This window comes from Gobius niger (genome assembly GCF_951799975.1).
Source record: "Gobius niger genome assembly, chromosome: 9".
Lineage (NCBI taxonomy): Eukaryota > Metazoa > Chordata > Actinopteri > Gobiiformes > Gobiidae > Gobius > Gobius niger.
The window spans coordinates 8,800,831-8,821,610 of record NC_136860.1 but is presented as its reverse complement, the minus strand read 5'-3'; the positions used below and the strand labels follow the sequence as shown (position 1 = coordinate 8,821,610).

General features: G+C 41.9%; 1 protein-coding gene and 1 long non-coding RNA gene across 2 annotated transcripts in view; both read left to right on the top strand.

The window, feature by feature from the left end:
* arsh (arylsulfatase H) overlaps positions 1–4,280 on the top strand; it is a 35,178-nt gene extending 30,898 nt beyond the window's left edge. Inside the window, exons 10-11 of the mRNA XM_079562921.1 lie at positions 2,080–2,201; positions 3,824–4,280. Of these exons, the coding sequence (XP_079419047.1) occupies positions 2,080–2,201; positions 3,824–4,206 (505 nt within the window). The 3' untranslated portion in view covers positions 4,207–4,280. The remainder of the gene's footprint in view (positions 1–2,079; positions 2,202–3,823) is intronic.
* Positions 1–20,780, top strand: part of LOC306967831 — a 168,983-nt gene that overhangs the window by 98,035 nt on the left and 50,168 nt on the right. The window lies entirely within an intron of this gene.

Here is a 20,780-nt window from a genome sequence, read left to right as displayed (position 1 = left end):
TTCCTGAGTATGTCAAAAAAAAGTAAGTCTCTAGCCCATTCCTGTGCGGAGTTAGGATATTTTAACTAAATAAACAGTTTACTCATTCTAGCCACTAGGAGGCAATTTGAATAAATAAAAAAATAATTCCACAGGTGTCCAGCAGAGGGCACTTACATAAGAGATCAGAATATAAACACATTATAGCCACGTGGTAAATGAAGCTCACCACCACAGAGTGTGGAGAGAATGAATAATGACTACAGTACTTTGAGAAACTTGTGACACAGGCTTGTAAAGCACAATACAAGTGTAAGAAGTTATTACTTTGGTCACATTACATTCATTATGTAACATAATGATGTTTTATTTGAAAATAAAAATAAATGGAAACTAAAACAAAGTGTGAAGACTTGACTACTATTTTTGCAAACCACTACAGTGAAACAAATATGAGCCTGAATTAGGGCTGAAACAACTAATCGATTAATCGACAATTAATCGATTACTAAAATAGTTGTCAACTATTTCAGTAATCGATTAATCGTTTTCTACTAAACACAGACTAAAGTAGAGGAGAAAGACATGAAAATTATGTATTTTGGATGAAAACCTACTTTATTTTTTAAGTTAGGGTCTGCAGTGTTTTGTACATCGTAAATTTGATAAATATCTGTCTTTGTCTCGTCCAATCAGAAAGCAGAATTAGCACAAATAGCCTCCCACTAACGTTTACTTTAAGTTTACTCCATCAACATGTCCTCAAGCGCCGCCACTTTAGCTTTATGTGATAAAAAATGGAAAAAATAAAATTTCCATGCACCTTTCACATTCAAGTGATTAATCGATTAATCGTAAAAATAATCGGTAGATTAATCGATTACCAAAATAATCGTTAGTTGCAGCCCTAGCCTGAATCAAGTGTTGATCTTGTGGATATAGTCGTGGGGACGACTGTGCAGGCGAGTCATCTCTACTTCATAATGAGGCATTTTGGTCTGAGTCATACAATTCTATGTTATAGCCAACTCAGTCCGGCCCCCCATCATAGTCAGGAGCAATAATGTGGCCCCCAGAGAAAAAAGTCTGAGGACCCCTGCTTTAAAGCAACACTGCACAACATTTAACTCCGGTAAATAGGCTTAAATGCAAGCACATACGGGTGGTTTTATTGGTGAAAATTAGGTGTTTTGGGAGAGTTTCCACAGCTTAAAGTGGATCAATCCAGAGGGAGGTCTGAGCTGCTCCGATCTTCAGGTCCAGAGTGGTTCAGTTCTGGGACTGCTTTGGTAAAGGAGGGGCGAGGCACCAGTTGGGTGAAAACCAAGTTCTTAAGTATTGTAGTTGTTCCATAAGACTCATGGGTGCACTAAACAAAGAAGAGTCATCTGTCTTTCACAGCGAGACCCCATGTTGATTATCTGAGGTACAAGGCATCACTTTAACTCTCATTTCTACCGCACAAACTCAACTGTAGTCAGCGTCAGTGATGTGAGACTAAATAATATATTTGACCAACATTATATAATAAAGTGTCAGGGCCTCAGATCGTCCTTCATATTTGTAATCCTTTATAATCAATATCAATTGAGTTTTTTCATGATAGAATGTTGTAACTTTCTCAAATGCTCCAAAAAGTCAATTTTCCATTACAAAGGACCTTTAAAGTCGAACTTGTAGAATTATTTCGACCAATTCTGTCTTCTTCTTTAAAGAGGGAGGGGGGTTATGATCTTACCATGTTACGATGTTCTTCTCCCATCAGAAACAGACCTGGAGCTGTGTTTTGAGCCACTGACGCATCTTTGAGCCATCTTTGAATCTTCTCCGGTGGCTGTTTTGAGAAAAGCTGAGGTCCTACGCATTTGGTGTCAACTGTTTTAGGTTAATAATACTCAATACTTAAGGATTTGTATTAGACAGGGCAGCTCAAGGTGAAAGGGGCGAAGAACAAGGAGAGACATTCAGCAAACTGTTGAAGCCTGGACTCACTTATTGCAGTGGCCCTGACCTCGACCCCCGGCTGTGCCCAGTCTACTCCTCCTTGATTAAGATTATTTGGGAATAACAATTGCTCTGCTGTGTTTCCGTGTCGGCCAGAGCGCTGGACGGACACAACCTGATGCCTCTGCTGGAGGGAACCGCCCGACGATCAGGTCACGAGTTCATGTTCCACTACTGCGGAGTCCACCTCAACGCTGTCCGCTGGCACCCCCCGGGGAGTACGTACAAACACATTTTTTTAAAGGCGAGACGCTGCAGTTAAAGCAGTACTAAGTAACTTATTTACCTTAATAAATCCTTCCCGTAGTCCCTGTAGTGTTTATGGGATGATTGGAGGGTCTTTCATCTCCCCCTGGTGTCTCTGACCTGAAAACCATGTTTGCAACTTGACTGCCCCCGGTGCGGAGAAAGCAATACACACTAATGGAATCACGAAGAAGAAGCTAACATGCTAACGGGCAAAGCTAACTGCAGGCTAACGTCACTTTAAACAGTATTTACAGCCAAGTTTGAGTGAAAAAAAATATTTCCGTTGTATAATTGGATGCACAGTAACCCTCTCTCCCTTCGCCTTTCCTGTCAGCGTAGTATTTACTCTCCAAGACAATTAATAAATTAAAAAATCGTAACTTGCTACTACACCTGCAGTTGCGCTTATGGCCTTTAGGGGGAAGAGTTACTTAGTACTGCTTTAATGGGGGAAAAAAATATATAATTTATTGACATCAAAATTAAACTTTCTGTACTCATTCATATCACTCACTTCATGTTAAAATAATTTGGTGTATTAAAAAAGCGCCCAAAAGTGCAGATATTTTTTCTGCAACAAAATCCAAATAATGGACACAGCTTCAAATATATATGTTATGGCAATTTTTGAAGGTAATCTGCCATACTAAGCAGCCTGGGCTGTAGCCTTAGCTTGACGTGTGCTTTTTTGGTAAAACAAATGGAATGTCCAGACTTACAGGATACTGAAGAGGTTTGGGTTTAATATGTTTTAGTCCAAGTTCCACTAATACACATCTTGACAGAGGTCCACAGTTCCACAGTTCCACAGGTTTTCACAGCACAGTCAAAAAACTGTTGGGTCTAAAACCCAGGCCAGCTTCCACACCACCAAGGGTTCCCCCACCTGTCCATTTAATGTACTGCATGGCACCTGGCCCCACCCAAACACACAAAACAGAAATATAGCTGATGCCTTTAAAACAAAATAACTTAGGAATATTGTTTTTTAGCAATTTTAAAAGGAAATTATATACTTTTGATTTACTGACATAGAAGTAACAAATATTTTGTCAGAGTGTTGGACAAGTTACTTTAAAACTTTCATATATTCTGTATAAGTAGTTACAGCTATAAAAATGTAATATGTGTTACTGTTTTAAAAATGTAGCTGAGTTACACTACTTTGAGTTACTATTGAGTTTCTTTTGGCAAAATATAAACTGAAAATAGTAATAATGCCACCGAGCAAAAGTGCAGTAAAAGATTTCTTTTTCCTTGTCTTCCCCCTATTTATTTACAGATCCAACATGGCAGCAGCGACTCCATCTTTAAACGACTATGGACGATCATAAACCACACCTCTACTACGAGAAAATGAACCGGTGGTCCCCAGACTAAATATAACTTGTGATATTTTGTCTGGCAGTTCGAAATGATTCGAGCGCACACAACAGCATGGGGATTCCCAGGGTCAAAATGATCTAAACCTTCAGAATATTGTTTAGCCGAAGCTTGTAGAGTGGCGTCTGTAGGAGGGGCCCCCATGGTCTCTCCGTTTTCTGTGGAAATGAAATGTCTTCGTCTCCCTGAACTCTGTTTCTTTTCTCAGGCGAGTCCATCTTCAAAGCCCACCTGTTCACCCCTAACTTCTCCCCAGAGGGCGCTGTGGGCTGCTACCACACCGGGGTCTGCATGTGCCACGGGGAGCACGTGACCCACCACGACCCGCCCCTCCTGTACGACCTCCGCCGCGACCCCTCGGAGTCCCGCCCCCTGACCCCGGAGCTGGAGCCGCGTTACCACGAGGCGCTGCGGGAGGTGGGCGCGGCCGTGCGGAGACACCGGGACACGCTGACGGGCGAGGGGGCACAGGTCCACTCAGACGGGCCCTCGGGTCAGATGTCCTGGGGCCAGATCCTGTGGAGGCCTTGGCTCCAGCCCTGCTGCGGGACGTTCCCCCTCTGTGGCTGCGAGGAGCAGAGCGCGCAGTGATCAGAGGGGCTCAGTAATGAAGGAAAAGTACTGTCGTTGTAAGGAGTAGGAGTAGTATTCTTTAGGAACTTCTATGGTCAGTAGTGAACAGTGCCCCCCTCACTCCCCTCTACACACTGCCCTTGTGATGGATCTAAGCTCTTAACCCCCACTTTTACCGAGCACATTTTCTCCAGTTCGACTTGACCCGAATCTCAAAGCTTCTTGATAATGAGAAATGAAATGAGAATGAAAACGCAGCAAAAGGGGCAACAAAAATACAACGAAAAAGTGACGACAATGCAAGGAAAACAATCTTAGATAGTGACCACAGCGCCTTTGCTCTGCCCAATCCCGTCAGACCTCGGAAGCTAAGCAGGGAAGTGTTTGGTAACACCAGGACAGTGTTGGGAAAGTTCATTTTCTACATGAACTAGTTCAAAGTTCAGTTCACAAATTTCAAAATGAACTAGTTCGTTCATAGTTCCGAAAATGAACTAACAACAATCTGATGCTTAATGAGATGCATTTTTGCCAACCTTGGTAGAGCTGGAGAAAGTTGACTTCAGTCATGAGTCAAAAATATTATGGCCTCCTCACTTAGTGCTATGCAAGCTATGTCATGTCAGCCTGCCACTGTTTTAGTGCGGATTTTGGATCTCTTTGCTAATCATATTTTTTTGTTTTTTTGTTTTTTTTTTAATGAAAGTTTATTGGTACATTCTTAGTGGAAAATTAAGAACAAATACTCAATTGCATTTAATTAATTAATTTGGTAAATTAATCATGTGAATAAGATTGTTTGATGAGTTAATTTGTAGTTTAAAAACTCCACATTGTGGCTTTATGCAAATGAGTGGCACCGCGGAGCAGACAGGAGTTTGGAGCGACAGACGTTACACAAGGGAAACTCGCTTTGTAACTTCACACTGTGGCTCGTGGGCACCGTGCGGACCCGCTGGTTACCGGTGTGCAGGGCCTGTGCCAGAGCCATAAACAGCAGAGACACCGCCACAGACCTGGACACAGTCGGGCCGTTGGCGCGGGGGCGGAGCCGAGCTAGCGCGAGCTACACCATAGACCCGCCAGAGTTTAGAGCCGCTGGTAAACTCTGAGGGCGCAGCGGGGTTTTATAATTATATTCACTGATCCGCGGTCTTAAACCACAGATATAAGAAATCTGGCACCATATTGAACGAACGTAAATAGAACGGGAAATGCCGTTCACAGACACCAGAATGAACGCGTTCATGGTTTCGTTCATCAGGCAGTAACACTGTGCGTTCAGTTCACCAAAATATGAACATGAACTTACGTTCAATGAACGCGTTCAGGTACATGACTGCGCCAGGAAGCCTAGCAAATGTAGTGCGTGAGTGAGTGAGTGGTGGTGGTCGGAGGGGCCGATGGCGCAGACCGGTAGCCTTGCTTCTGTCAGTCTACCCCAGGGCAGCTCTGGCTACAATAGTAGCTTATGGAGTATGGAGTGAACAAATAGTGCAATGTAAAGCGTCTTTGAGTGTCCAAAAAAGCGCTATAAAAACTATGCATTATTATTATTATTATTAGCACATTTTCTCCTGTTTGGCTTTACCCAAATCGAAAAGCTTCTTGAAAATAGTGTCAAAATACAAAAACGAGAATGAAAACAAAAAAAGCCTAAAAAGAAAAAGCAACAAAAAAAGCAATGAAAGAGTGACAAAAATGTGACGAAGACACAACAAAAATGTGATAAAAAAGCAATGAAAAAGGTCCAGCAACAGCTCAAGGAAATGCATCCATTTCTATCTGTTTTGTAGGTCTTAGCTTTCAAATGAGGTGTCACACTGGCCTATAGGTTGTAGATGAGATAAGATAAGTCTTTACTGATCTCACAATGGGGGCAGATGAGGGGTGTGTTGGGGGTGAGGCTGAATAGGTGTGGGTGGTGCGTCTACTGTAGAGATGCAACAATCCCAGACTAAATGTAACGTCTGAGGGCGGCTTTAATGTATTACTTTTACTCATCTTTATTTGAAAGATTAACACTGTAGGACACATTCTACTGCAATTCAATTCAAAACACACTCCATACCAGCAGGTGGCAGTGTGTACATTTACTGATGACTGAATAATGTCTTTAAATACTCTTAATCATCTTTCTTTAAGAACTTCGACTTATGTAATAATGTGACCCAGCAACTCAATATAAGGCCAGTAGTATTTGTTGTTTTGCTTAAGTAATGAAATGAAGTACTTTAAACATCACTGCTGTTAGCTTTGGTGACTCTGAAGTAAGGAATGTGAGAGCACATGCTGCTCACTGTTGGAAAACAGGAAAATGTCCAACAAACTCAGTCTAAAGGCAGAGTATGTAGCATTTAAAATGTATTAAATGGTGTCAGGGGTGCTATTGTACATTTACACAAACACACAAGAGATTGTTTTTAGCTCTCCTTAAAGGGGGGGTATTATGCAAAATCTTTACATCATGTTATTACGTCATTCCCTCATTAAAAACATGCCTGAAGTGTTGCCTTGGCACATTCACGTAGTTTTGAGTAATCTGTAAAAACTCTGATGGCAGCCATTTTAGGGATAGGTTTGCCTGAGTCCTCCTAGGAACGCCCCACTGCATTTACAGACCAACAGAAGGTTTGGTCATCATTGTAGTGTGATATAGACTGGTGCTATGTGATTGAAAAAAGCATAATACCCCCTCTTTAAAGGTGCTTTATGCAACTCTTAATGTGGAAAATAAAGTTGATTTTTGTACGTATTTCACCTTGTAGTGACCCAGCAGCTGTGTGGTCAGCATGGCTCCTTTACTTTCCATCACAGTGGTCTCTAGGACGCTGCAGGATCAATAGTTTGGAAGGTTTGATTGATTCTGGAGCATTTTAGAGACTAGAGCAGGGGTCTCCAAAAGGTGGCCCGCGGGCCAAATCCTTGTAGAACCCAAATTCCTGAGTATGTTAAAAAAAGTAAGTCTCCAGCCCATTCCTGTGCGGAGTTAAGAATGTTTAAGGGAATAATCAGTGTGCTCATTCCAGCCACTAGGGGGCAACTTGAATAATAAGAAAAAAAGGAAATAATTCCCCACGTGTGTCCAGCAGAGGGCACTGACATAAAAAGAGATCAGGATATAAACAACACATTATAGCCACGTGGTAAATGGTCAGTCTGCCCCAGGGCGGCTGTGACTACAATAGTAGCTCACCACCAGTGCTGAGTGATGATGTATAACGACTCCAGTGTAGCAGAGACTTGTGACACAGACAGGTTACAGTCCTGTCAGGCTCATTATTATTCATTTAGTGAAAGTTTCCTCAATAGTATTTTCCCAATTAAAACATTTTATTGGGGCTTTTGTTTATGGACCCCGGCGATACACTCCGATATATATTTGGCCCCAATTTACTTTTAGGGCTTTTCCACCAAGGTGTTGGTTCTGGGCTGGTTCAGAGCTGGTTCTGGTGCCGGGTTGGTTCCGTACTGACTTGGGTTTTCCACCAAAATGAAAGCTGTGCCTATTTTCATAGCAACACTTTGGGAAGTCAACATCAAAAATGGATAGTAACATCTTACTGCAGCCACTTCTGGTTATAAAATACAGAAAAATAAGTTTATGTTCCTGTCACAGCAGCCGTTAGCATTTTGATTTCTTCTTTCTAACTGTTCCCTTTTGTTTTAGCTGAAGAGCATAAAGCAAAGCAAAAGTTAGTTTCCTCCACAGAGACTGTTTTGGCCTCTCCAGGAAGTTATAAGCACAAACTAACTAATATTGATTGTTTGTTGGAGGAGAGAGCCACGCCTCCAGCTGCTGACATCACTGGTGCTCGTTTCTTGGTCCAGCTTTTAACTGGTTCCCAACCGGCACCAGATTTTGGAACCAAGAGCCAGCGTTTTTTCAGTGGAAAACGAAAGAACCGGTTCTGAAACTGGAACTGGCCCAGAACCAGCACCAGCACCAGCCTGGTGGAAAAGGGCTTTTTGAGACCCCTGGACTAGAGCCTGACCGATATGGATTTTTGGGGTCCGATACTGATATGGAGGGGGTTGGCGGAAAGCCGATATATAGGATTTTTTTTTAAATCTCTCAAATAGCCTCTAGTTAAACATTAATTGATATAGTGAAGGTTTCAATCATAGAAATATGTCTAACAGAGGCTGATAATGATTTTCGAATTCTGATACCGATTATTGGGGATTTTGATTGGCGATGCCGATATGTACCGCTGATTTTTGTAAAATGTCTCGTCTATAATCCCGTGTATGATTCTTCTAAACATGTCAGTGTTGAACTGTGGCAGCAGGGGGCGCTGTGTGCATTCATGTTTAGTAGGCACTTTAGAGGAAGCTAGTTTGAAAGACAAAAATCTGAAGATTCCAAAACAAAAAAACGCTAAGTCTCTCTTATTGTTCCAAATTTATACACAAAAGTCTGACTGAGCTCTTTCCAATAGTGTCGGTTTCGGAGATGTCACTCCTAAGAGACCACTGTGATGGAAAGTAAAGGCGCCATGCTGACCACTCATACAGCCGCTGGGTCACTGCGAGGGCAAATACATGAATGCACCTTTAATGTCATGCAGTGATACTTTTGTTATTGTAAGTTTTAGGCCGGTGATGGGATTACCTTTTCCCATTCTTTACAAAGTCGTGTATAGCGGATCAGGGCGGATTTCTTCTAATTCTCGATGGGCGTTTTGACCAATCAGAGGAAAAGATTGGCTGTTAGCAAAGTTCCAGACGGTCCGGCTTTTGAACAGAAACAAAAAAAACAGGATTATGCTGCCTTCATGTGCTCTGGTAAAGATGATCCTTCCTAACTTCATACCAATCCACGAAAAGGCATGAAAATGTATGATCGCTGCTCTCTGTTCAGTTAAATCATATCATCTCTCAGACCTGGGCGTCCCAGTTTCCCAGTGGAAAGTCGAGATAGTAGTGGTATTTACTGTAATTACGAGAGCACATGAAGGCAGCATTAGAGCAAAGTGATGAAGCTGTTGCATTTGAACTGATCCGTCCTAATGTTCTCTGTACTGTGATGTCAGTCTGGCTTTTGTGTGCAGTGTTTATACAAATACGTTCTATGCCTTTGACGATCAAACATCTGGAGCAGGCTTTGATAAGGAGAGCACACAGCCTCTGTACAAACAACCGAGCAATGTTTAGGTTCCTATTATCTCCTTCACTGTGCATGTGCAGTACTAATACTGACCTGCTCATATGTGAAGGAGTTTTACATGAAATAAAGCTGTTGTAAGTTTCACTGTTTGTAATTCTTTTGTTTGTATGAAGTTTTCCTCAAACAAGCTCAGGACAAAGTATTTACAGATTTGTATTTCATCTTTTAAGTTGACCAGAAACATCAACACCAGAGAGAGGACTGTAATGTAAACATGTTTGTAGAGTCTGAATTACAGGATTAGCAGGATATTTTGAATTGATTGTAATAAAGTGAATAAACCATAGAAAACAAGCTTTTCTCTATGATGCAATAAAGAACTTTTGACTTGACCAAACCTGTGCCTTGGATGTTCTTTTTAGCCAATGACCCTCCAGTTACATGTTATACAGCCACAGTAAGTGGCCGCCTCCTGCACTGGACTCCATGTTTGTGGGAATGTTTCTAACTGCAGGAGCAGGGGGGAACCAGCAGAGGGCAGTGTCAGACTGTGGATTAGTGAGTGAGGTTCAATAAATGCTTGTAAACTATGTTTTTTAGAACTGGTGTTGTTGAACTATATGTTACAAATAACCAGGGTTGCCACAGGGCATTAAAGAGCATTAAAAAAAACATATTCAGCTGCAGTTTTGAGCAAATAAATGTGGCCAATTCCAATTCAAAGTTGCCCAGTTCTCTTTCCTCCATTTGATGTTTTTGTTTTGTTTATTTATTTTGCATTTGTGGCATTAAAAAATGCACTAAGCAGCATTACATTTGACTTGCTTCTGCGGCTGCCTGTTTAAGCTGATTTCCATCTGTCTACCCCCAAGTGCACTCTGAAACACATTCTCTTTCATCCTGGCCTATTGTACATGTTTTAGTGGAAGGGGAAACCTATGCAGACACGGGAGAACATGCAAACTCCACACAGAAAGGCCCCGACCCAGGTGGGAATCGAACCCTGACCTTCTAGCTGTGAAGCACAAGCCCTAACCGCTGTGCCACCGTGCCACCGTGCCAATTTCACTCAAATCTTAGACGCATGAATGTTGTACAGGTGTGTGCCTTAGGCTGTCTACAATAAAAGTCCACTCTGAAATGTTTAGTTTTGATTTATTGGGGGGGTGTCTGGTCTATTCAGTTGTCAGTGACCTGACACCCATTGAGCATGTTTGGGATGCTCTGGATCGTCGTATACAGTACGACACATGTTCCACTTTATTTCTATAGCACATTTTAGAAAAAACTGATTCCAGAGTGCTACATGCATATTAAAATATAGAAACAATAATATAAATAAATATACTGCAAAGAAAAATTAAAATGATTATTTTTCTAAATTGTCAACTCAAATTAGAGTCAGCATAATTTTCTGTCTCTAACAGTCTTTAACTGTTAGAGGATCATATGAATGTGATTGAAAAAATCTCCCAGTGATTTTCAAAAACAAATATAGTAAAAACCTCAAAATGTACTGTTCCAAATTATTATGCAACTCATCGTTTCAATACATTTTAAAGCTTGTAATTAACTGAAAATGGTCATTTGTTGAATGTGTAGCATTAGGAGGTCATATTTACTGAAATCAAAAGCTATTTCAATCAAAAAAAGCTTAACAAGTCAAGTTATATTTGACCATAGGAGCCCTTGTGTGATAACAGCTTCAAAATTCTTAAATCCATTAAACTTGTGAGTTTTTGGACAGTTTCTGCTTGGATTTCTTTGCAGGATGTCAGAATAGCCTCCCAGAGCTGCTGTATGGATGAAAACTGCCTCCCACCCTCATAGAAGTTTTTCTTGAGGCTCCAAAGGTTCTCAGCAGGGTTGAGGTCAGGGGAGGAGGGGGTCCACATCATGAGTTTCTCTCCTTTTATGCCCATAGCACCCAGTGATGCAGAGGTTTTCTTTACAGCAGGACATGGTGCGTTGTCATCATAGACCGTTTAAAAGAAAAGACGACTCCTCCTCACTCCTCCCCGTTTGCCAAAATGACCGCGCTCGAGGGGGAAATCATGGCAGGTTTACAGACTCCCCCTCCCCCAGCTCTGACGAGGCATGTTCCTATAGGGCATAAGGGCGGGATCTTCACTGTAGACTCGGCCCTTGTGTGGCGTATAGTTCGCACTGCTCCAATGCTAACAGTCCGGCCCTCATTAGTACAAGATTTCAAAACATTTTCTTACAATAACCAGCCTGGTTTCTTTAATTGTAAACAACCCAAATACAATTTGCATAATCATTTGGAACACAGTGTACAGAATATTCAACATGTCTTAATAATCAAATAATCAAAACTTTATTTATAAAGTGCTTTTCATACACACGAAAGTGCTTTACATTTCAAAAGACATTAAAACATTCTCACCCGTCCAACCCTCCCAATATTTACAGGTATCACGATGGTCTCATACACACTCAAACCCCCTGCCCTTCACTCTACACTCAGGTGTGCACACTAGGGCTGTCACGGTATGAACATTTTACCTCATGGTTATTGTGACCAAAATTATCACGGTTTTCGGTATTATCACGGTATTTTTTATGTGTGTTGATATGTTCAGAAAGCATTGATAGTCCTTCACAAACTGAAATAGTTTCAAAAAAGCTTAACAGTGCTTATTATATTTGAAAAAAATACAGACAAAGCCTTAAAAAAGTGCAATTTTTCACATCAAAGTAAAGGAACTGTAACGATGTGTTGTTGATCTTTTCGAGGGTGTTACATGTAATATTTATAGCGCCAGAAACTAAGAAGAATATTTTTGAACAAGATAAAACGTCTATATCAGGAATATTGTTCTCAGTTTGTGTCCTTCCAGTGAGCTTTCTCTTTGCAGATTTGGGAAATTGCCATCAGACAGTGATCATTGTTAAATTAATAATACTGCGGCGAGAGTGAATCTGGGAGCCCCGTAATACATTGTGCCATTGTGCGGAGGTATCCGGACACGGCTTATGCTGGCGGTGGCGCTGCAGCCGCACTATGGGGCGACTCGTTACATTCTCCCTCAACCCAAAGTCCCACATCAGCATTTCAGCTAAAACGCTAACGTTAACTTACTGCTATAGAGCTGTGGGAGACGGTCACGCAGGTGAGTCAGAGGTTCGAAGTATTGCTGCATTTGGAGACACTTTCTCCTGCACGCTCCGCAAACAGGAAAACTGTCTCTATCAACTGTCCTTCAGCTTTATTAAAATACCCAAAATATGTCCGGAATTAAGGCTTGGTCTCTGAGGCTGATAGATCCTGCGCTGTCGTCTCGGACATGATTCCAGCTTTGGGAAAGTTTAGTTTTGGTTGTAAATACAGGTGCGCCTGCGCGGCAACTTCTGCAGATGAGACGGCGGCTCATAAGGCTCACTTTGCCTAAACCGCGGGCGCAGTAATCCACCGCGGTAAAAGTATTTTTTTCAAAAACGCTAATTATTATCGACAACATTTTTTGAAAAAGTCGATTTTGCATAATACCCCCCCTTTAAGATCGAACGTCTCTTTGTATTTTTTCAATGACCCTCCCCACATTCTCCGTGCTGATCCCTACACAAACGTTAGCTCTCCCGTCACCCGTGTTAGAGTTGTAGCCGTTACTTTGGGTCAATCCATTGGGCTTTGACTGGGACAGTCGTCGCGGTCAGGTGACAGGAGCGCAGGACGAGGACGAGTCTCTCAGCAAACTCACCGTCGCTGTAGTAGATCTGAGCCCAGAACGCTCCTCTCTGCAGTGATGATGATGGACGGCCAGTGTGGAACATGAGCTCATTAGCGGTACAGCAGTGGGGGGGTGTGAGGAGAGGCTGCCGGCGTCTGCTGAGACTACGGGGCAAAGGAAGGCCTCAACCAGCACAGATCGGGAGAGTGGAAAAGAAATGTTTACTCCCAAAAAAAAAAAAAGAGATGTCACTTTAAAATGGTTTTCACTCAAGCAGAAGCAGAAAGTAGTCATCCAAATAATGAGTCAAACATGAGGAAACGGCGTCGGAGCAAAGCCGAAACCACGAGCGGAAGGTTTTTGAGAGGAAAATGACTTGATAAGGCAGTTGTAACCTCTTTTCCTTAATTGCGGCACAGAGTTTTATTGCAATGACACGTCTTTCAAAAGGTTAAGCAATTTAATCAAAGTGCGTACCTCTGAGCAAATTAGTTCGAAGACAATCATTGTCTGGTAATTCAGAATTCAACATAGAAATGAGGTTTTTTTTTTATTAGAGGGCGACCGATATGGGGTTTTCTAAGGCCAATGCGGATTGTTGGAGATACTTTATTTGCCCCTTCCTATCTTTCATCGCCGACATTTTAAAAAGTGTCTCTTCACCTTATTCCAGGCCCATCGTAGAGAAGCTAACCCATCGACGGGACTGGGTGTTTGGTCAAGCTGAGGATGTTTCGCATCAAGTCACAGAAGCTTTTCTTTAGCTCTTTTGGTCAGAAAAGTCCACTGTGCTATATATATTTATGTATATTTCTCTTTCAGTAACTGAGTTGAGTATCAGAAGTATTGTGATACACGGTTATCAATACGATATGGGTGTTACAACAGAGACCTATTGCGATATATATTGCAAAACTATATTTTGTCCCGCCCCTATTTGGCGCCATGGCTCTACATTGTAAAAGAGATGTTTGAGAAAGAAAACCAGACCTCATGTGTGTCTAAATATAGTAAATATTCCTCCAGCAAAGTCCGAGGCTAAATTAGCACAGTGTTAGCATTAGCCGGTTTCACATTTCAGCTCTGTCTCGTTATGAACTCCGGCTGAGATGTACTTCTAATGAACTCAAGTGAACAATAGGGATGTGGTCTGTGAGAGCTAGAAACGAGTTTAGGCAATAGCCGAGACATTTTACTTAACCCTAATCGGTTACTTCAGAACTTTTCTCCCCAAGTGTTTTTACTTGGGGAAAAAAACTCTTTAGGCATGAAAAGAAAATAATAATTTACAAACACAAAACGGTGCCCGAATTCTCGTTGCTCGGCAGAGGCATTGACTGTACATCTGCACAGCGCCACCTACTGTTCTGGAGTGTGCATTGATTGGCTTTTAAAATGAACAAACCACAAATAGACTTTTATTGCTTTGGACCCTTTATAGAAACGCAGGTTCTGGATTAGAAAGTATTACCACATTGAGTGCCAAAAAACGGGAAAACTTGTTTTTGCGGGTTTTTTTATATTACGAATCTAGACACTCTAACACACCTTATGTGTGAGTTTGGAAGCTCTGTGATGAACAGAAGTGAAATAAATGACGATCAAAAACTTGTGAAAAGTCACGATCTAGACCAGGGGTGCCCAAACTTTTTGTCTCCGAGGGCCAAAATTAAAAAGTGCCTGTGAGTCGCGGGCCAGACACGACGATGTCAAGCACGAAAAACACATATACTTTTTTTTTTAATTTACTTTACATTTACATTTGATATCTATGCAAATAACATGCTATATTAAAACAAATGGTAACTATGGCAAGACAACAAAATCAACAATTGTAGCAATTTAGTGCAAAAAAAACACCTGTATCTACAGCACCTACAGTAACTTTACCTCATTCGTTCACTCAAAGAAAATGCCACATTAGATTATTTTGAAAGTGTCAGTTCAGCATCAATTCTTCATCAAGTCACTTTTTAACGAATGCTGTTGTTGACATTAACAACCTTTGCAATAAAAGTTGGAAAATTGTGAAAGTTGATGCTACAACGCTCTGTAATTGATAAATACCAAGACACCACAACAGTGTTTCCTTAACTTTGCGAAAGGAGTGAAACAGCGCCCCCAATTTGACGATGGTGGTCAAAAGGTGTACTGCATCCATATTTACCATTGAGAATGAATGGAAGACACGCAGCGCAAAAGTAGATCACTCTCTGGCGGGCCAAGCGGGCCCCACTTTGGGCACCCCTGATCTAGACATTTAAAATAAATTTTTGCGTTTCTTTCCTTTTTTGTTTTAGTCCGAGGGGGCGTGGTGTTGCGTAGTGAACAGCTGTAAACCTGACACTTCTCTCTCGCTCTCCAGAGCACGTTTGACAAAGCAGAGTGGCTTCACATGTACAGATGGAAACCGCTGAGATTTTAACATTTCCCTGAGTTTTTAAATGGTTAAAATCGTTGCAAGGACGGCTGAGAAACATCCTGTTAAAGTCTTCAATCCGAGAACCAGGCTGTTTAAATGCACACGGGAAAAAGCAATCCATTTGCCTGGCCTGCCAGATACTCCTCCGTTCTGTCTGGGCATCGGCTCTCAGCCAATCATCACGATTTTACCCACATCGGTCCAATCACGCACCAAGAGACGGAAGCCGTCCCCTGTCACCACCACGCACTCTCCCAAAACATTAAAGATGACGGCGCGGCGACCGATACACTGTTTTCTTCTGCTCTTTCATCTGTTTTAAATCATTTGGAAAATATTAAATCCACAAAACCGCAGATTCCGTCTGTCAATCACGCCCACCAGGAAATCGTTGAGATCATGCTCGCTCCCATCTTTGAAATATCTATGAAAAAGCATGTAGTTTGGCAGGACGATGACATGCAGCGTTTCAAATTGTGTCATTGAAAATCTACTTGAAAGGAGATATTTAGGCATTTGCCTCTTCACATAACGTTAGTGTCCGTCCAGAGAGGAGGGAGTCGGAGAGAGGACTTAATCAGAAAGGAGAGTGTTTGATTAAACAGTAATTATCTCTGTTGCTAGAAAATGTTTTTGATCAAAGCTAGCCTCAGTTTAGCTTTGGCTAAACTGAGACGTGCCTCAGTCTTAGGAACCGAGGCACGTAGAATTAAACAGTTTTCACCTACGAAGAGCTTAGAGTCTCACCTTTCAAACGAGCCACAGCACGTGTCCACAGCTATAACATAGAATACGCTGTGGCGCTACAAATATCATAAAAATGGTCTGAATTGTTGGTACTCTACAGCTAAATCCCCAAAACAGTGCGGCCTCAATGTGTTAAGATTCATCTTTCAAATGTTGTGGAGAAAAAGCAACAAGCTCTCGTGCACAAATACTAAAGTAGAGACCCTAAAACGCGACGTTAAATGAGTCCACCCGTTGCATGTTCTCCGCCCGGCACATCACACACACACTTACCCAGCATGGAGTGGGCTTTATGAAGGACCAGCCCGGGCGCTTTTCCACTGCGCCGGTGCATAATGATCCCATTGAAGAGGCTAATCGCCGCGCCGCGTTCTGACAACCCCAAATTAGCCTAACGAGAGCTGTCACCACGTCTCGGGCCTTACGTAAGGAACCAGGACGGGGAGGGGTCAGCACCGGAGTGGGATGTTCTGGCCCATTTTAATACCGTCTGCGGCGTCTGGGCGTGAGACTGGAGCGAGGGGAAGTAGCGACGGTTACTATGGCGATGATGAGAAATGACTGCGGGTGATTGGCGGCTAATTGCAGGGTCGGCGCTTCGCATTTACAGCTGCTGTTTTTTTACACGGCGTCACGGGGAGGAAGTCGAACTCAAAACGGTTACAGATTTTGACCTGGACTTATTTATGGGAGAGCACGGTGTCGCAGTGTCAGCGCAGAGCGGTCACGTGTCCCGTTTGGGCTGGGAAACTATATTTACCCCTCTTTCCCGCTGTCATCGCGTATTAGTACTATCCCGTTAATCTCCCGTACTATAAATTAAATAATATCAAAGACTCCTCTGCCTCTCCAAGCTGAATTCTTCCATTAGACTCGTGAGAAATGCCTCCTGCAGACAGTGGAAAGGCAAGTTTATTTGTAGAGCAGAATTCATACACAAGGCGATTCAAAGTGCTTCACAGTTGCATAAAATTACAAGAAAACAGATCAAATAAAAGCAAGAGTGCAGATAAAATACTTTCAGTGTCAAAAGCATGAGTAAAAAGAACAGTTTTCAGCCTGGATTTGAACATTGTCAGAGTTGAGGCCTGTCTCACATCCTCATGACTGTTCCAGATTTTAGCTTTAGCCTCAGTGTGTTTAGTCCTGACTCTGGAACCACCAGGAGACCCCTCCCTGAGGTTCTCAGGGCCTGAGATGGTTCATGCGGCTGTAACATGTCAGAGAATAGAATTTAAAACAGCTCTGCTTGTTGCAAGTCTCTGAGTGACAGGAAGCCAGTGCAGAGACCGGAGCACTGGACTAATATGGTCGTATTTCCTGGTTCTGGATGTTCTGCAGCTCTGACAGTGAGCAGCCGTTACAGTCGTCTAACCTGCAGGAGACAAACACATGGATCTGAAGTCTCTCTAAGTCTGGTTTTGACACTCTTCCTCTGATCTTAACCATGTTTTTCAGATGGTAAAAAGCTGCTGATGTTATTGCTTTGATGTGGCTGTTTAAGTTCAGGTCTGAGTCCATGATCACTCCTAGATTTCAAACCTGATTTTTGGTTCTAGAGAGAGAGACTCAAGGTGACTGATAACACTTTGTGTTTGTGTCTGTGGGCCAAAAACAATGATCTCAGTTTTGAGTTTAGTTGGAGAAAAACTGCCTGCGTGGCAGTTGTTGGCATAGCTGTTAATTGGGAAACCACCATATCCTACCCCTCTTACCCAGCATCAAGTCAAGTTTGATGCTTTTTGATGCCATTTTAATTCCCCAACGACTAAATGTAAAAAATCGTTAGCCTGGTGAGACCAGAATGATTCCCCTCAATATTTTTTATACAGAGGGGGATCAGACTGGATCCCTGCCAGATAAGTTTATTTGTGTCACGTGTTGTTCATGAGCAGCGTCACTCACGGGACGACAAAGTTCCCTCAATACCAATCCAGGGAACGGCGCCTGAGAGAGAGAAAGAGCGTGTCTCCAATCAGCAGGAAATGAGCAAAAACACGTCAACAGTAGGTGAGTTTGGGGATTCATAATGTGGTTTTGTCCTTCGCTGCCCCTACAGAACACACCACTGTCTTGGCTCACATGATCTGCAAGACGGCACTATCACTCGCCTCAATGCATTTTTAAATGTATGGTATGCAAAAGTTTGGACATCCCTTTAAATTTTTGACATTTTGCTAAACTATGGACCATGAAATCTTATGTGAAAGACACACAAAGTGACGCACAATCGTGAGGTGAAATGAAATTTATACATGATTTAGATTTTTTTTTATGAATAAAAAACTGAAAAGTGTGATGTGCATAAGTACCGGCCCCCCTTTCCTTTAGTGCAACCGATTTCCTTTCCTGATGATTTCTGAATGATCACATGTTGACCCAATGACCAAATAGAGTCTTCCTGTGTGTGATCTAATGCCAGTTCAAATACAGCTGCTCTGTGATGGTCTCAGAGGTCTGTGAAGAGACTATAGTGGAGCAGACAGAACCATGAAGTCCAAATATTAACACAAAACCGCTAATAACACCACATCAACGGCAGACGCCCGCCCTTCACTGATTGGTCGACTCCACTTCCTGTTTGTGGGAAATGGAATTGACGCTGCGGTGACCAGAATCACCCGCCGGTGCAGTGGTGAATGTCAATCAGTGCTTATTGCTTTTCTCAACATTAGCAAATATTCTGTCAACTGGATTCATAAGGGGAAGTTTAGAAATTCAAAAGCAAAATGGAAACAGCAGAAAACAGTTCAGTAAATAATTATGAATAATTTCAGCAAAAAACTACAGCTGAATGTGTTTTGGGCCATAACTTCTATATTTCTGATGAACTTATGCAGCAAAATTTGTGTTTTCCAAGAAATCTTTGTTCATTTATTGCCGGTTTGAATAAAATGTTTTTCAATGACATTTAAGGTGTTAATATTGACACAATTCATTTAATGACGTTTAATGACTTTTAATGCCCCGCGGAAACCTTGATGTCCTCCTCGTGCCTGTGTAGGTTTCCTCCATCTCTCTTACCACTAAAAACATGTACAGTAGGTTTGTAGGATGGTTGTCAGATGTGTGCAGTACTTACTTAGTTACTTTTCGATTTTAGACACATCTTTGATCAGTCTTTTACACAATAATAATGTGTTGACGATAAAGAAACCACAGAAATAATATAAAAGCTCTGAAAAGGACTAGATATACCTCTCCATACGTTTGTTTGGACACCGGTTATCCTTGTGCATTTGTATGGGGATGGAGCGCTGACGCAGCGGTTAGCACTCGTGCCTCACAGCTCCAAAGTCCTGGGTCTTTCTGTGTGGAGTTTGCATGTTCTCCCCGTGTCTGTGTAGGTTAGTGGTAAAAAACATGTGTTTCTGACCACCAGCCTGTCTCCACATCATGGAGATGGGTCCCCGAGCGGCAGCCCATGCTGGCAGCTCCTATAGGTCACCCAGCGACATTGAGAATGGGTCAAAAAACACATTTCTCTACAGAGATTAATAAAGTATAACTTCACTTAAAATCAGGTCTGGGATTCTACAAATGTGCACATTTAGGAACAAGCTCAGCTCTGCGTCATAGAAGGGGCCGTGGTCTCGCCAAGGGGGAAAATAGAATCATCAGTTTTTAGCCATTTTCTGGTGGAATATTCACTTATTTATCACATACAAATAAAGTCATGTCTGAATCGGGTCCATATGGATGTTTATTCACAGCAGATTGTTCAGTAAAAGCAAAAAACTGGCAGTCGTAGCTAGCGCTAGCTAGCGTTAGCAAAGTCATGATGCTAACATGTAGCATCATTTTAGCATTCTCTGTTATTTATGTATTTATGGGCTGTTGAACCACTTTGCTCCTCCCCATGTCTTTGTATCTTTATTTAGTAGAAAACTATATTCGTAATTCTGATTTTGTTAAAGTTGTTTTTGAATAATTAGAGAAAGTTTAGATTTTTCTCCAAATTGTTTTCCCCCTCAACTGTTTTCAAACATGACCATATATGGGCGATTCCACAGACGCCCTCTGTATCTATCTGTATTTATAGCTAAAGCCATTTCTATGATTTGAAAAGCAATGACATCACATTCTAGAACGTGATGTCAGAATGTTGTCGTAGATTCCATCTGTCGTCATGGTTACTATAGCATGTTTGCACACATTAGCATTCAAAGGCCGCGCACAGAGGAGGCACTCACAGCTAACTCACTCCGATCATTTGGCTTAGAGTTTATCTGTTAACTTGACGCCCACGTTCGTCATCGTTGCTTCAATCGATTTGCCAGTCACTTCATTTAAAGTATAGTTAGTGTTTCTGGGAAGTTTACGTTGCTTTGAAGACGGTTAACCTACTTTCATTCACGCTACTGTGAAATCATGCTGCTTTGTCATTGCAGGACAGCTTAAAGTAGTAAGAGATTAGATTTTTAGCATTTCAGGGTTGCTAACCAGCTTTCATTCGCTTTTCAAAGCAATTTAATATCTGTGTAAGTTCCTTGTTGCTACTTTGTTCAGTTTAGCTAGTGTTTGAAGGGGTTAGGTTAGTTTTCCTAGTTTTAGGGAATACTAAAGTTGTTTGTAGTGTTGTTGGTCGTACGTAGATTACCTTGATTATCATGCCGAAAAA